Below are 14,355 nucleotides of genomic sequence, written 5' to 3'. Positions count from 1 at the left end.
TATGAATACTGTGAATGCGGACATACTACTCATTTGGCTTACTGTTTTTCACATAGTCCTAGTTCAACTCAAGTTTAATTTATTTAAATTTGCATGCTAATAAATCTACCTCAAAGAGAGACCTCATTTAAGAGTTTTTCTTCAGTTTTGTTTTTGAAAAATGAATGCAGTCACTCACCAGGGAGATACGTGAATGAGTCAGTGCATGATGGAGTGAACGAAGTATGGGGTAATTTTATAATTACCCCATACTTGCCCCCATTATTACAATAAACCATAATAATCTAAGAACTATTATGTGTTAAGACTGTTAACCAGTGATTGATTATTTCAGAATTTTCTAAATGAAATACTTAGTCCAGGACAATGTTTCATACAAGCAGTAGAGGGTAGTATATCGATACTCTTCCACTGAATTACGTCTTTTTATCGTTATGACACCACCCCTTTGCTGCAGACGGATCGTGCAGGAGTGCTCGGGTGTAAACAAATCTACAATCTAGCCATTTATTCTCAAAGATACCATGATCATATGAATGGAAATCATACGTCGCCTTAGGGACGTTGACAAGGACCATCACTAGGGAAAGCGCTTGAATTACGTCGTTAACTGTTTATCAATGCCGCTCAACACATCACCGCCGTGGTTGTTAGGTGAAGCGTTATAAACTGTATGATATTCTCGTTAACGATGGCGACACCTGCAGAACAGGACCTTGTGTTGGCAGAAGCAGAGAGCAACAAAGAGAGAGTGCAAGTGTTCGGTATCCTCAGATTGCAGGAGGATAAATCGGCCGCTGAGAAAGTGAGCGGCGCTGCCATGAAATCTGGAGACGGGAGATGGCAGGCGCCCATATTCGCGTTAGCCAGAAAAGCGTCAGAAACCTTCTCCGGTGGCATTCACGTCTTGCCCAAAGTGACAGAGCCGCAAACGTCGCCTTTTCCCGAAGAATGGGGTGCCAAGGGTAGGTTATAGATAACATTAAAGCTCGTGGCTGAGGTCGGGATTCAGTTGTTCAGATGTAGATCCTACGTGTATGGCAAGTCGCTTTAATATTTATCGCTTAAAACTAACTATAATCTGTTTGTAGTACTTATTTTTAATGACTAGTTAAATATATATACAATTCTGATTTAACATCTATTCATTCAGTTATTTTTACTATTAAATATCCATTTGCCACTAGTCAGCATCCCGATAGTGTGCCATGTAACTAGTCCATTATTGCTGGTAACAAATTGCACTGTTTTGCCATTGAATTCAGTTTGGATCTGTGCAGTTATGTATCAACTGTACGCTTTTGATTAGAAGGCCTGTAGTAGTATAATTATTATTGCTAATAGCTATTACATTTTTACTAGTAAGAGATACTACTATTATATTGTTTAGTTACCTCTGACTATTCAAATAGTTATGTGTTCCGATTGTTAATAGTAACATGTTTAATCTTACTAGTGAGATTTTTAATTGAACTATAAATTATACATTCAGACTAATCATAACAAAAGACAACCAAAAAAAATCAAGTGTGATCACTTGTCATTATTTAAACTAAGTTCTAAAGAATAAGTACTAGTATGTAATGAATAGTTACTAGTGAACTTGAAAAATATACTAGTCATGTACTGAATAATATTTACTAGTAAATGTTAGCAACAGAAATAGTTACTAGTTATATTAGTTAAGAAATTTGTTAAAATGGCTTGCCATACAACATTTTCTGCATGATGTCATGAAGAGTGTGCCTTGTTGGTTTGTATTCATTTGTGCATCTAACAAATCTTGGTGTTTTAAGACTACAAAGCACCAGTTCATCCATACAGTTCAATAATATTAACAATAGTTATTGAAAAGAAAGGAGAAATGCAAAACATATGAAGTTATTTATCCCGGAAGTCTGATAGAAAAAGGCCTCATTCACATAATAATATCCAAATAAATTGGAAATGGGAACCAACCGACATAAGTGGGAAGTAGAGTACCACAGTGTCCGTATACTTGCTAGATAGAGCCTGTCTGAATATGTTTGCATAACGATTATTGTTTAGCCTGATGGTGAAAACAGGGTCCAGTGTATCACTGATAATTTAAAACGCATAAGTATATAATTTGTGCAGTATTTGTTGTTGAAACACAAAACAAAAAAGTGAAATGCTGCTGTTAAGGACTGGTGAATGACAGTACAGTCAAAACCAGTGAAAGCGCTTTAAGGGTTTGTTAAAATTTAAACTCAGCCATGCAAAGTGTGGTCACATGTTAGTTCTAAGGAAACAGCCAGAGGTTAAAGTGCTGTGATGAGTTTATTCATTTTCATGTTCTTCTACCGTAAGAACTTGATTTCGGCGATAATGCTATAATTTTTGAATAAAGTAGTCTGTGGGCTTTGTGTCTTCCAGCCTCTCGAGATCCTATGGCAATGGAACGAGCAAACTTGCTTAATATGGCTAAGCTCAGCATCAAAGGCCTGATCGAGTCGGCTCTGAGCTTTGGGCGAACTCTGGACTCTGACTATCCACCTCTGCAACAGTTCTTTGTTGTCATGGAGCACTGCCTGAAACATGGTCTCAAAGGTACAGTATGTTCAACCATCACCAAACAGCCAGCCACAGAGTCTGTTAACCACAACTGTTATACAAAACATCATAATCATTCAAAGTTTTTATATGCTTGCTTTTTGGTAGAATAGCTGATTTGGTGTTACACATTCTCTGTTATCAATATCTCTTATATATTTCCTATAGGCCTATGTTAGTGTTAATCTTAGGAACCAGACAGACCGCAACCACTGTTATGCCATGTTTTTTAATAGGAAAATAAAATGAGGAAATGCTTTTTTTAAATCATTCTCAGATGACAGATCATCTGAAGTTCTTGTCCAGTGAGCCAGTGCTGCAACAAAATTTGAATACTATTTTGAGTGTTTCATCAAAGTGTTTGCATACTCTGTATTACATACAGTGACCCTGAGTTGTTTAACAAACACGTTTGTCTCCATCTCCATCAGTGAAGAAATCGTTTCTTGGATACAACAAGTCATTGTGGGGGCCTCTGGAGATGGTTGAGAAGCTCTGCCCAGAAGCAGGCGAAATCGCAGCCAGTGTACGAGACCTTCCTGGCCTTAAGTATGTTCAGTACACAATATTTGGCCTTACTGTTACATTGATTACTTTGTAGGGCTATTTTGATAAACTAGTGCTTTCTTTGTTCTCAGTTTAAGAGATGAAGTCCGCGACACTCCGCAGTAGTGGATGCGCCTGTATGTATGTTTGATACGGATTGCATAATCTGAGAATATTTGTTTTCCATTTGAATTAGTTCATTTGAAAGTAGACATTTCATTCTCTATAGATATATTTTTTATGTCTGTAAGGTAAAGATATACACGGTGTTTCGCGCTCAAGTTCAGAGACCGAGACGGCAGAAAGCGCATCCTGTTTGCTTTCATTATTTCACAAAAGCGCGATTTGTTTTTATTGTGAGAGCACACAAATAAACTTAGAGGCTTTACCGATTCGAAAGATGTATTACTCTTATCTGTATGACCAAAAATGACCAGTATTTTAAGAGCAGGTGAGCGCACCGGCGCCTCCATCTGTCCTGCAGTGAGCGCGCTACCCTTCACACTCCGCACAGACACTTGAATATCGCACATTTCTCTAGGTTAACATTACATTGAGCGGACATGTAAAGTTGCTAACACTTACATATTTTAGATGATAAGTACTGTTACTGTATTACCGTAGACTAGCCGTTAACGTTAGTCACGGACTGCGTGACGTCGCCTGTGGAGTTTTTTTTCCCCTCTTTTTCTGCGACTAAGCGACTCATAAAATTTTGGTCGACCAAGCCTCTTCTGGTTGACGATTAGTCGACTATTAGGGGGCAGCCCTATTACTTTGCACACAATGCTTCAAGTGCTTCAATTTTGTTTGATTTTTTCAAATACTCAAGCAATCAAGCCCACTAATATATAAATATACACATGCTTTCTCACAGTCATTCTTCAGTGCATTAAGAAATGTGACATTCAGAATAGGGAAGTGCAAATTTCAGTTCTATTTCCCTGACAAAACTGAAACTTGCAACTGCAAGTAAAGTCTATTTCCAGAATTATGCATATCACTATCTGTCTGACACTCCTATCTATCTATCTATCTATCTATCTATCTATCTATCTAACTATCTATCTTTTTATCTATCTATCTGTAATTTTTAAATCAACCTGAATATGTCTGTATTTGCTTGTTAGGACGCCTCTGGGCAGAGCCAGAGCATGGCTAAGGCTGGCATTGATGCAGAAGAAATTAGCGGATTACCTACGTCTCCTCATCACCAGGAAAGATATACTTAGGTTAGTATTTTCCCTTCCAGTACCCGTAATTCATTCTTTCTTCCTTTGTCACAACAGTTGTGGTGGAGAATTAGTTATTAGAGAAGTGATAAAATGTGTCTGAGACAAACTAGTGTTTCCTGCTCAGGCCATCAGAGTGCAGTGAACAGTGCTCGCTAGAGGGTGCGCATCACTTGTAGCCATCTAAAAAAGTCTTTCTGCTGCTACTGCCTGAGATTTAAAATATACACTACCATTTACATGTTTGTGGTCAGTAAGACTTTTTAAATGATTTTGAAAGAGGTCTCTTATGCGCAGTAAGGTTTCATTTATTTGATAAACAGTATTATTGTGAAGTATTATTGCAATTTAAATGAACTGTTTTCAATTGTAATATATTTTAAAATGTAATTTATTCCTGTGATGGTAAAGCTGAATTTTCAGCATCATTACTGCAGTCTTCAATGTCACATGATCTTTCAGAAATCATTCTAATTTGCTGATTTGTTTCTTAGGAAACATTTCTTTTTCTTTTCTTTCTTTTTTTTTGACATGTTTATTCAGAATGAACATGATCAGTGTACAATGTGCTTCCCTAAAGGAAACAGAAATACAATCATTTAACAGCAAGTCTTTAAAATATTGTGTGACATGAGTTTTGCTTCAAATAAACTACAGAAACAACTCCAAAGATGATAAATATGCATGCATAAACAAACCCAAAATAAATAAAAAATAATTAATCATTTAAATGAATAAATAAAATAATAATAGGAAATATTTCTTATAATTATCAATGTTGAAAACATTTGTGCTACTTCATATTTTTTTGGAAATCATAAAATATCTTTTTCAGGATTCTTTGATGAATAGAAAGTTCTTGGTGAATAAAAGAAAAAAAAATCGTATTGACCCCAAATATTTGAACGATACGGTCAGATTTTTTTCTAGCTACTCTACTCTATGATAAAAAGAATACATATTAGTTAAAAATGTAAAACCTTTGTTTTTTTCATAACAATAATATGGTAGTCCGGCAGTTCCATTTGGTAAAGACACAAATACTCGGAGACAAGCAATAACTTCTCCATTGTTGTTCAGTTCAGTCGTAGTACAAGCAGGGTGTGACGGTTGGTTGGTATTAGTCCCGCCTCTCCTCCACTGTGATTGGTCAGCTGACTAAAAAGTGACAGTGATGAACGCTGCGTTTTACCCAAACTTGAAAGTTCTTCAAGAAAGTTATTTTTTGCCGAGAAACAAATGCCCGAGCTCTCAGCGTGAAAAGACACTCGGCGCTCGGCATGCTCCTGGCTTTTTAAAAACGCGGCGATCCCATTGAAAACAATTGAAAAAATACGCTAGCCTTAGGAAAAAAACGCTTTGGTGGATTCGGGGCCTTAAGCTGCATCAATAGAAATTTTCTTTCTCCGTATATCTACAGTATTTATATTTTTTTGTTTTGATACACCTAAACCAATGATAAATGTCAAAGCATTTGTGTGTGTGTGCATTTGCAGTGAGTTCTATGAGAACTCGGCAGTGATGCTGGAGGAGGAGGGAGCCGTCATCGTTGGTCTCCTGGTGGGACTTAACGTCATAGATGCCAACTTATGTGTGAAGGGCGAGGACCTCGATACACAAGTATGAGTGTTGTGTATTGGCCATTTTTAATAACCTGCTGTCTAGCTTCTGTCTGAGAAATATTAATGCCTTGTATTGGAATCTACAGGTTGGTGTAATAGACTTCTCCATGTACTTGAAAAATGACATTGATGATGACTACAGAAGTGAAGAAAGGTAGAAAGTACACTTGGACAATAATTGATTACATTAAATGACTATAATTACCTTGATGTATTATGCTGTTCGAATAACCTCCATCATGAATATGTTTTGAATAGAAATGGACAAATTTCAGCTATTTTGGATCAGAAGAACTATGTTGAAGAATTAAATAGGCAGCTGAAGTAAGTTCATGCTCTTTCTAAAGCTTTTGTGATATATTTAGGATGATTGTGGCTTTTAAAAACAGATTAATCTACCAAAGCCCTTTAAAACTTTGATGAGTGTTTATGAATTTTATCTAAAACTTTGTCTTGGTCAAAGTTCTACAGTTCAAGGCTTACAGGGACGTGTGGAGTCCTTAGAAAAATCCAACTCCAAACTCATCGAAGAGGTACTGTTTGATTTCAGAAGAATAAGTCTCATCTGCGAAATAGAAATATTCTATACTAACTTGTTGCTGTCATCTTTTTTTATTGTAGTTGGCAATAGCAAAAAACAATATAATTAAATTACAGGAAGAGAACCACCAACTCAGAACAGAAAATTCAGTCATTCTTATGAAAGCACAACAGCGTCTTGAGGTATTGTTGAGTGTTTTTTTTTAATGTGTTTATATACAACATACATCATTCAGAAAGGCAGATAGTAGTTCATGTACACAAACTTATTATATAGTTCTTATGAACATTATATTATGTGTCCTTGAAGAACTTTCTGCCAGTTTTTATAATCCATTTGTGTTTAAAGCAATAAAAATATTATGTGAAAAATGTGAGCTGTAAAATATAAAAAAAAAAAAATTCTCTGTACTTTTTCCCCAACACCCCTTTGCTTTCTGAACGCTAGTTTTACACGATAATAATTGTAGGATTTCATAAATCAATGTGCAAGCCAAATACAATATTCAGTATGCATTATAATTTCTGTATACTGTACATGCACTGTACTCTATTCAGATTGCAGAAGGAGATTTGAACTGTGAGCTTGACACGTACAAGCAGTCAAGGCAGGGCCTGGATGAAATGTACAATGAGGCAAGACGCCAACTCAAAGAGGAATGTCAACTCAGGCAGGTCTGTGTTTACATATAAAAAAGGAACCAGCTATTCAGATGGTGCAGTGGCACACTGGCATTTAAAAGAGGTCAAACCGGTTTTTGAATGTATCTGTGCTCAAGGATGTGGAGAACGAACTGGTTGTGCAGGTGAGCATGAAGCAGGAGATGGAAATGGCCATGAAACTGTTAGAAAAGGACATCCATGAAAAACAAGACACTCTGATTGGACTTCGGCACCAATTAGATGAAGTTAAATCCATCAATGTGGAGATGTACCAAAAAATGCAGGTAAAACATCTTTTGTTAGGTGTTCTTCACAATTTGTGGTTAAAATATGTTGTAATCAAACTATTTAATCATCAACAGTCTTCAGATGACAGCATGAGACAAAAAAATGACATGATCGCACGGTTGGAGGAGAAGACCAATCAGATAACGGCGACTATGAAACAACTAGAACAAAGGTGAGAAGCAGTTCCTAATTTATTTAGAATCATGTCGAGCATAACGTTTAGTCATCATACTCCTGAAGTGCATTCAGAACATTTTCAGTCGTTTTCGAGTGTTTCAATTGTTTATTTGAATATAATTAGAATATTTAATTTAGCCTGATTTTTAACCTTGTATTATATGATGAATATATAATCTTTTCAAAACATTTTTGGCCGGTTCAAATTTTTAAGTAAGGTTTTGTTCAGTTCAGAGAAATTCAGATTTTTGTTTGCAGAAAGTAGCATATATACTACTATTCAAATGTTTGAGGTCAGTGAGGTTTTTTTTATTATAATTTTTTTTAAGCAAGGGCACATTAACATGATCAAAAGTGAAAAACAATTATAATGTTACAAAAGAGTTAACATTATAAGAGTGCTGCTCTTTTGAACTTTCTACTTAAAGAATCCTGAAAAAAAAAAAATCAGGAATGATTTCTGAAGGATGAAGACTGGAGTAATGTTTGCTGAAAATTCAGCTTTGCCTTCACAGGAATAAAATACATCATAAAATTACTATAGAAAAAGTTATTTTTAATAGTAATAATATCTCACAATATTACTGTTTTTACTGTATTTTTGAACTAATAAATGCAAGAGACTTCTTTCAAAAACATTGAAAAATCTTACCGACCCCCAACTTTTGAACGCTAGTGTACCAGTGTAAATGCATTTCAGGATATGATATCTGCTTTTACAGCCTAAATCAAATTAGTGTGCGTTGATGGTGTCCAAACCATCAGTGCTTTTGTTTCATCAGTAGAATCAGTTTTCAGAGGGTCTAGAAGTGTCAGATACCTGATAGCATGCAAAGGACTTTGCATGCTTGTATTCTGAAGGCGCATTGAATGGCTTTCTCTCATCTGACCGCTCATCCTTCAGTATTTGTGTTATTTTCTTGTGGTGACGTAGTGCTGTCATGTCCATTTCTCTGTCCACATGAATCATCCTTCCCTTTCTTCTGTTGATTTACCGCCATCGTATTTCTGATGTTTTATGACTGCACTGCTTAACAAGTTCTTAAAGCTTTGGGATGAATTTGAAATTCACTGATATTTACATCCTCTTTCCCTTTTTGTTCCCCTTTTCATTTATTTTTTTCCTCATCTTCTCCTTTCCTCTAATTCCATGTTTTTCCTCGATCAACAAATAGTGACAAAGACCTACTCAGCCAGACAAGAACTCTTGCCATGTCGTTTGTAAAATGCGCTAGCAGAGACACCGAGCACCAATACAAACTTGTCAAAGATATTTCCTTCTGATATTAAGATAAATTTACTGTTTGTTATTTAACGCTAGTTGTGTGGCCATATGCACTGTTCTTAAAAGTGATGAGTTGATCATTCTTCACTAGCCCCCTTTTTAAGTTTTATTTGATGATAGTTATTGTTTTTCCACATACTATTTAGTGAGCAAATCTTTCTTGTGGTTCTCTAGCATAAATATTTACCTGTAACGTTTAACAGTCAAAGAAACCACAAATATGACGTTGTCTTTTATCACAGACTTCAATAAATTTGATGTTTTCAACTACTCGTCAGTGTTTACTTTGTGAATTATTTGTCAAAAAACGTTAGAAAATCAAAGTAACCTCGACACTTATGAAATTGCCAACTCTTTTCAACTTTCTGGCTTTTCCCGCAGCGCAACATTTCTGTCGTCTGGCTCTGTATTTGTTCCCGCTCTATTGTGGCTGTTGAATTATGGCCATCTTTTTATTTTGTTTCACATTTGTTCCAATACATTCCCACCCATTCCATTCCATTCAGAGCCGTAGTTTTACCCAGTTGGTTTGAATTACACCAGATTGCAGGATGCCGAGAGGGAACGTGCCGGTGCCGAAGACGGGGTGCGCAAATTCAAGCAGGACTTCACAAACAAAGCTGACAGTCTCCAAAAGCAGATTGCCCAGAGAGAGAAACAAATGTAAGTTTTGCAACGGCTATGGAAGAGAATTAGAATTTTAGAATTTGTATCACAATGTCCCATTTATGCTGGTGTGGACAATAGGAAGTAGATTTTAATTGACACTTTTGTTTAGGATGCAGCTGGAAACAGACGTGAAAATAGAGAGGGACTGGCGGCAGACGTTACAGAATGAATTGGAAAGAGAACGAGAGACCATCGCACAACTCACTGCTGAAGCACAGCAAATAAACAGACTCAAAAAAGTAAGATGAGTTTCTCATCTCAACAATGGCGAGGGAGAGAAATATAATAACCATTAAGTCCACAATACATCTGTATGAGGATTAAGGTGTTTGTGTCATTTAAACTGCTTCTTCATGGATGTTTTCGTTGTGCTGAATGCAAACATCCTGTCTTGGGCTCTGACGTGCCCTTGTGTCTTATCAGGAGTTTCACAGGTTGCAGGATGAGAATACGCAGCTGAAGGGAGTTTGTGAAGAGCAGGAACAGGCGCTGGAGGAGCTGGGCTGCAAACTCAGCGAGTATGTAGGATTTATATATAAGTGACATTTGGGAGCCTTCAAATCATGTTATTCTTTTACTGATACACACATTTTTCTTGTTTAGGTCAAAGTTGAAAATCGAAGATATAAAAGAAGCCAACAAGGCACTTCAGGTTTGAAACATTGTTTGAGATAAACAGAAAAGTACCTGGAACATGTTTGTGGACATGTACCATGATATACAGTATATCAAAGTACCATCTGAAACCATCACAGTGCTTTTTTTCAAAGAACATTGTCAAAGTTTCTTGAGTAATTGAACTTGTTCATATTAATAAACAATTGATTTCAGGGTGGACAGGTTTGGCTGAAGGACAAAGATGCTACGCATTGCAAGCTTTGTGAGAAGGAATTTTCAATCTCCAGGAGAAAGGTCAGAACCAAATTGCTACGCTGTAATACATCTGTCTCTATCACAGCTTGCTGTCCAATCTCACACATCCACACAAATTCAACTGCTCTAAATAAAGAAATTCACTGGCACAAAGACCGTACTGGATTTAAGACTTGAAAACATTTCCAAATGAGGATTAGATGACGCCTGAATAAAAGACTGAGTTGGCAAGTGGTGCTCTGTACTGTTGAAGTCGGCATGAAATTAAAACTTTTCTAAATGCATGTTATTGATCTTACTGTGAAAGGTCTATCATCTATACATGTTTAATTTTTTTTAGGACATACCAATATTTAATTAAAATGTCATTACTTGATCCTCCAGTGAAACGACAGACTTCTTTCTGGTGATGTATGCCAGACCTCTCCAAACATTTAAGCTGTGTTCCAATTCAGAGGCTGCATCCTTCGAAAGCAGCATTCCAAGACAGAATGCGTCACAGTGGTGCGACAAAGCTGTCCCAAATGCGACCTTGAATTAAGTCCTTTATTTCCCGATCTACAAAGGATGCAACGCGGCCTGGCCTAGACAGACGACAGGACTTTCAAAATGGCAGATTACAACACTTTTAAATGTTAATATTTGGTGTTAACTTGCTCAAATATCTAATGATATAAATGTAAAAAAAAATATATATATTTTTTAAAGCGGTTCAAATGTTGCCATATCTTACCAAGATGTGATTTTATTGGTAGTTTATTCTTTTTTTTAAGTATATAATGGACCAAGGTGAACGTATTTAGACAGGTTGTGAACCCTGGTTTGTTTTCAGACAGTTGAATATTACTTTCATAAAAGTCCTGGCGCTCGTCAAATGCAGCGGTCACAGTTGCTAGGCGACAAGAACAATCTTCTGTAGGCTAGAATTTTCCATTTAACAACATTCAGTTCGATCTTTGTGGACTTCTAAGGATGCAGCCCTGAATTGGGACACAAGATTTAATCTGCCTAAACCCCGCCCCTTCTCATAAAATTAACTGCAAACCGACATTCATATCTGCATCCATGCCAAGCATCTTGAAAGCTCTCTTGCTTGTCTTTGAACAGCACCACTGCAGGAACTGTGGAGAGATCTTCTGCAATGCCTGCTCGGATAATGAGCTGCCGCTCCCTGCTTCACCCAAACCCGTGAGAGTCTGCGACACCTGCCACGCTCTTCTCCTCCAGCGCTGCTCCTCCAATGCCACGTAAGATAGAAATGACAGCACATCGTAACAAGGGCCAAAAACAGCTTTAACTCACAGACTGTGCTGTCTCGCATCGTCAGAGTGACCAAAATGGATGCACCCGTTTCTCTGTGTTTGAAGTTTACATTTTACATAGGATAAAGCCTGTTGCCTCAGAGAAGACTTAATGGCACTTGTGCAGATGGCCAATGCAGTGTTTGTCACAGAACGTGCAATGAAAGAAATGAGTTTACAAATGGATTAATGACTGAGTGCCTCCATCTGAGCTGCAAGTAGACTGATTTAGATTATTTATACAGTACTAGTACAACACTCCCATGCATTGTATACTTTAGATATATAAGGGTGAACAGGTTTCATTCATCAAGATTCAAAAGTAAGCAAAGGCAGTTACTTAAAGGGATATCTTTTCTTGAGCAATTACATTTCAAATTCAGTTGAAATACATAACCTTACATTCATATGTGCCTGTATAACAAGCCAAACTGACAAATAAGGATTTGAAATGTTTCCCTGAATCTAGATGGGCAAAAACGGTATGTATATACAAGTAAAATGTTGTCAGTGCTGCTCGAGAATGACTGAGGTGGATTCACGTCAAAAAGCACAGAAATAATGTTCTGAATATGGTGTTCAGGTTTCTTGTCTGCAAACGGTATTATTTCACAATTGCAGATTTACCTTGGTACAGAACTGTAACACTACACATTTTGAGTATTTGTGCTAACGTTTGTCTGGATAATTACTCAAAATACAGCTGTTAACTTAAATGTGAAGTTTATGTATGAAACTATACATAGCCTTAAACCACTAAAGTTGATTATAGTTCCACTTCTTGAGTGATGGATTTTAGCATTTAGGTGCCGCAGTACACACACTATCGTTCAAAGGTTTGGGGTCAGTAAGATTTGTTTTGTTTGTTTGTTTTCACAGAAATTGTTTTATTCAGCAAATACGCTAGAAGTTAACTCTTCCAAGTAAACCTAAGTTGCTTCAGTCCAGTAATCGTTCATCTTGATAATATATTGAAAATATAATAGTTAATGTTATGGTTACTTTATAAAAATCAGTAAAGATTTCCTTTTACCTATCATTCAGATGACAGAATGCATGTGGAAGATTTAATATTAGGCAGTGCAACGGTTTTTAACATTCAGAAAAACAAGAAATGTTTCTTGAGCACATAAGAATATTAGAATGATTTCTGAAGGATCATGTGACACTGAAGACCGGAGTAATGGCTGCTGAAAATTCAGCTTTGCCATCACAGGAATAAATCCATTTAAAATACGTTTTATTATTTAAACTGTAACAATATTTAAATTGTTATTTCATAATATTACCGTTTTATAGTATTTTTGGTCAAATAAAATGCAGCCAAAACATTTTTTAAATCCTACTGATCCTTAAGTTTTAAACTGTAATGAACGAAACTCGAGGCTACACAAATCTTCCAGTGTATTAAAAAAAACAATATATGAATGGACTGATGCCATATGTTTCATCTAGCTTTGACCAAAAGCAAGATATCACACTTTATTCTTACATTACAGTTGTCATCAATGAACATTCTTAGGTCAAAAATAAAATATATCCATAAAAGGTTTTATTCCATGGATGTGTAAATGTCACAGGTTTCAATTAGAAATTTCAATGAGCAGCAAAAACAGGTAAACATCCAAAATGATGTTATTGCTTTGGGAAAGAAAACGAAAGTGCAGTCTCACACGCAACTTGGGCTTCAAGCTATTCACTCATTTTTGAGTCAAAATACATACAAAGCGCATATCTTTAGTTAGACTTTAATACAGAATGTCATATAAAATTCATTAAGCAAAATGTACAGTAGCCGGTCAATCTATATGCAACAGCTCAAATATATATATTAGATATATATGAATTTAGATTAAATTTTCTTCGAGTCTGGAAAATATTGTGGGCATATTTCATAGGAACATGTGAAAACATATTCATATAAAATATTCTTCCATGCTGGAAGTTCCAACTTTGGGTTGAAAAGTGCATGAATTTTAAGCATCCTCAATACACCCCCCTTAGTCCACTTCCTTGAGAGCCCATACCGCCAGAGTTGCCATAGAAACCTCCTCCGCGGCCTGCAGTGTTTTTATGCCCCCAAAACAAAAGACATAGATTTGAATGTTGTCTTCACACCTTCTTCAACAAAACTATTACATCATAACAATCTCCACGCAGTCATACTAACCCATTTCGGACGGCCCACTTGAAGTTGAATTCAGGAAAAGCTCAATGTAACGATGCTCTGCAGGGAGGATTTCAGTAGCTATTACTTCAGTATTTAGTGTCACATGACCCTGCAGAAATCATTCTAATATGCTGATTTGCTGCTCAAGAGATTTGTATTTTGTATTATAATACTTAATATTTTTGTGGAAAGGGTAATATATTTTTAATGATTATTTGATGAATTAGCATTTATTTAAAAATGTAAATATTTTATAACATTATAAATGTCTTTACTGTCACTTTTGATCAATTGAATGCACCCCTGCAGTATAAAAGTATTATTTCCATTATTATTTTTTTTTTATAAAATCCTTCTGAGCCCAAACTTTTGAACGGTAAAGTGTACATAGCCATTCAAACCCATATTTGTTAAT

The 14,355-nt window shown here is 36.2% G+C and overlaps 1 protein-coding gene across 1 annotated transcript in view; it reads left to right on the top strand.

Annotated features, from left to right (window-relative positions):
• Positions 1–441: 441 nt before the first annotated feature.
• Positions 442–14,355, top strand: part of LOC107676589 (RUN and FYVE domain-containing protein 2-like) — a 20,115-nt gene continuing 6,201 nt past the window's right edge. The window contains exons 1-18 of the mRNA XM_016471163.1: positions 442–965; positions 2,398–2,571; positions 3,006–3,123; positions 4,251–4,352; positions 5,849–5,972; positions 6,061–6,128; positions 6,233–6,298; positions 6,438–6,507; positions 6,596–6,697; positions 7,073–7,189; positions 7,294–7,461; positions 7,540–7,637; positions 9,471–9,590; positions 9,706–9,835; positions 10,020–10,114; positions 10,200–10,248; positions 10,428–10,508; positions 11,577–11,716. Of these exons, the coding sequence (XP_016326649.1) occupies positions 674–965; positions 2,398–2,571; positions 3,006–3,123; positions 4,251–4,352; positions 5,849–5,972; positions 6,061–6,128; positions 6,233–6,298; positions 6,438–6,507; positions 6,596–6,697; positions 7,073–7,189; positions 7,294–7,461; positions 7,540–7,637; positions 9,471–9,590; positions 9,706–9,835; positions 10,020–10,114; positions 10,200–10,248; positions 10,428–10,508; positions 11,577–11,716 (2,114 nt within the window). The 5' untranslated portion in view covers positions 442–673. The remainder of the gene's footprint in view (positions 966–2,397; positions 2,572–3,005; positions 3,124–4,250; positions 4,353–5,848; positions 5,973–6,060; positions 6,129–6,232; positions 6,299–6,437; positions 6,508–6,595; positions 6,698–7,072; positions 7,190–7,293; positions 7,462–7,539; positions 7,638–9,470; positions 9,591–9,705; positions 9,836–10,019; positions 10,115–10,199; positions 10,249–10,427; positions 10,509–11,576; positions 11,717–14,355) is intronic.

Source organism: Sinocyclocheilus anshuiensis, unplaced genomic scaffold, assembly GCF_001515605.1.
Source record: "Sinocyclocheilus anshuiensis isolate Anshui unplaced genomic scaffold, SAMN03320099.WGS_v1.1 scaffold204, whole genome shotgun sequence".
NCBI classification, from domain to species: Eukaryota; Metazoa; Chordata; class Actinopteri; order Cypriniformes; family Cyprinidae; genus Sinocyclocheilus; species Sinocyclocheilus anshuiensis.
Note: the sequence above shows the minus strand (reverse complement) of the source record. Positions and strands in the feature narration are given on the sequence as shown.